The sequence below is a fragment of the Penaeus vannamei genome, chromosome 12 (genome assembly GCF_042767895.1).
Source record: "Penaeus vannamei isolate JL-2024 chromosome 12, ASM4276789v1, whole genome shotgun sequence".
Taxonomy (NCBI): Eukaryota; Metazoa; Arthropoda; class Malacostraca; order Decapoda; family Penaeidae; genus Penaeus; species Penaeus vannamei.
This window is the reverse complement of record NC_091560.1, coordinates 20,798,902-20,799,969: the sequence shown is the minus strand read 5'-3', so window position 1 is coordinate 20,799,969 and position 1,068 is coordinate 20,798,902. Positions and strand designations below refer to the sequence as shown.

The 1,068-nt window shown below is 44.5% G+C and overlaps 1 protein-coding gene across 1 annotated transcript in view; it reads right to left on the bottom strand.

Annotated features, from left to right (window-relative positions):
• LOC138863508 (uncharacterized) overlaps nt 1-534 on the bottom strand; it is a 22,603-nt gene extending 22,069 nt beyond the window's left edge. Inside the window, exon 1 of the mRNA XM_070127661.1 lies at nt 414-534. Within this exon, the coding sequence (XP_069983762.1) occupies nt 414-534 (121 nt within the window). The remainder of the gene's footprint in view (nt 1-413) is intronic.
• Nucleotides 535-1,068: the final 534 nt, after the last annotated feature.

The window sequence follows — 1,068 nt, the reverse complement described above, 5'->3', positions numbered from 1 at the left end:
CGTAAATGTTAACCTGATCCCTTTGGATAAGCCTTCCCCAGGGCGCGCCTCGTATTAATCTCTCTCGCGTTCGGCCACCGTTAACACTGCTCTTTTACTATTGTCTCTGTCATTTTCTCTCGACCCTTCTCGCTTCTCCCTGCAAACGGCTCGCAGCGAGAAGTATTTGTTACGTCTAGGTAATCGATCCGCTCTTTAAGCTGTGAGGTTAACAGTAAGATAAGTAAATAAATGAATGAATAAGAATGAGAGAAATGAAGAGACAATAAAGGAAAAGAGCACTGGGGTCTGAAATAATGTTGGTGTTCTCAGATAAAAAAAAATCCATGCGATAAATGCTGATTAGCACCCGCGGGAACCCTGCTGCACGGGGAGGCTTTGCTTGTCGCAAAACAGCTTTGCCAACAACTAACCAGTTCGGTCATTCGGTGTCACTGGGGTCGCTCTGACCATCCACGGCTTCATCTCAAAGTGATCCTGAATTTCGTCGGAGATCTGATAGCGCATACCTATTGGCTTGGCGCTCCCAAACATGGAGTTCAAAATATGCAAAGAATAAGAAACATTTACGCAAACTTGAAATATATCTAGAAAAAATTGTGTTGAAGCACTATTATATTTGTTCGTCTTCACACATAAGAATAATACGTATAGTTTTTGCGCAATCACTAAGGTTGAATGCATCAATGTAGACATTCTTATGAGTAAACATGTCTCTTTGTAAAACGTCTTCATGGCTGAGCACAGGGCCACGAAGGCAACTGTGCCAAACCCCCAGCATGCGCGGAAGGTAAACAAGTCCCTTTCCTCCCAGAAGAGGCAGGGCGGTTGGCCTCTTGCCTCGCCTCCACGGAGTTGAAGCGATTTCCCTTCATTATCGCCGTGTCCTTCCTCCTACCCATGCAGCTCATCGCCCGTCCCCGTGTCCTCATATTTAGTACCATCCTCCGCGGACTTCGAATCGGACTCCAATGGTAATATTTTAACTAACAACCCTCGGAAATCAAGTCACTTTTAAAGTCAGCTTTGTAAAAATTCATTAGACATCTAAAGTTATATTTCCACGGA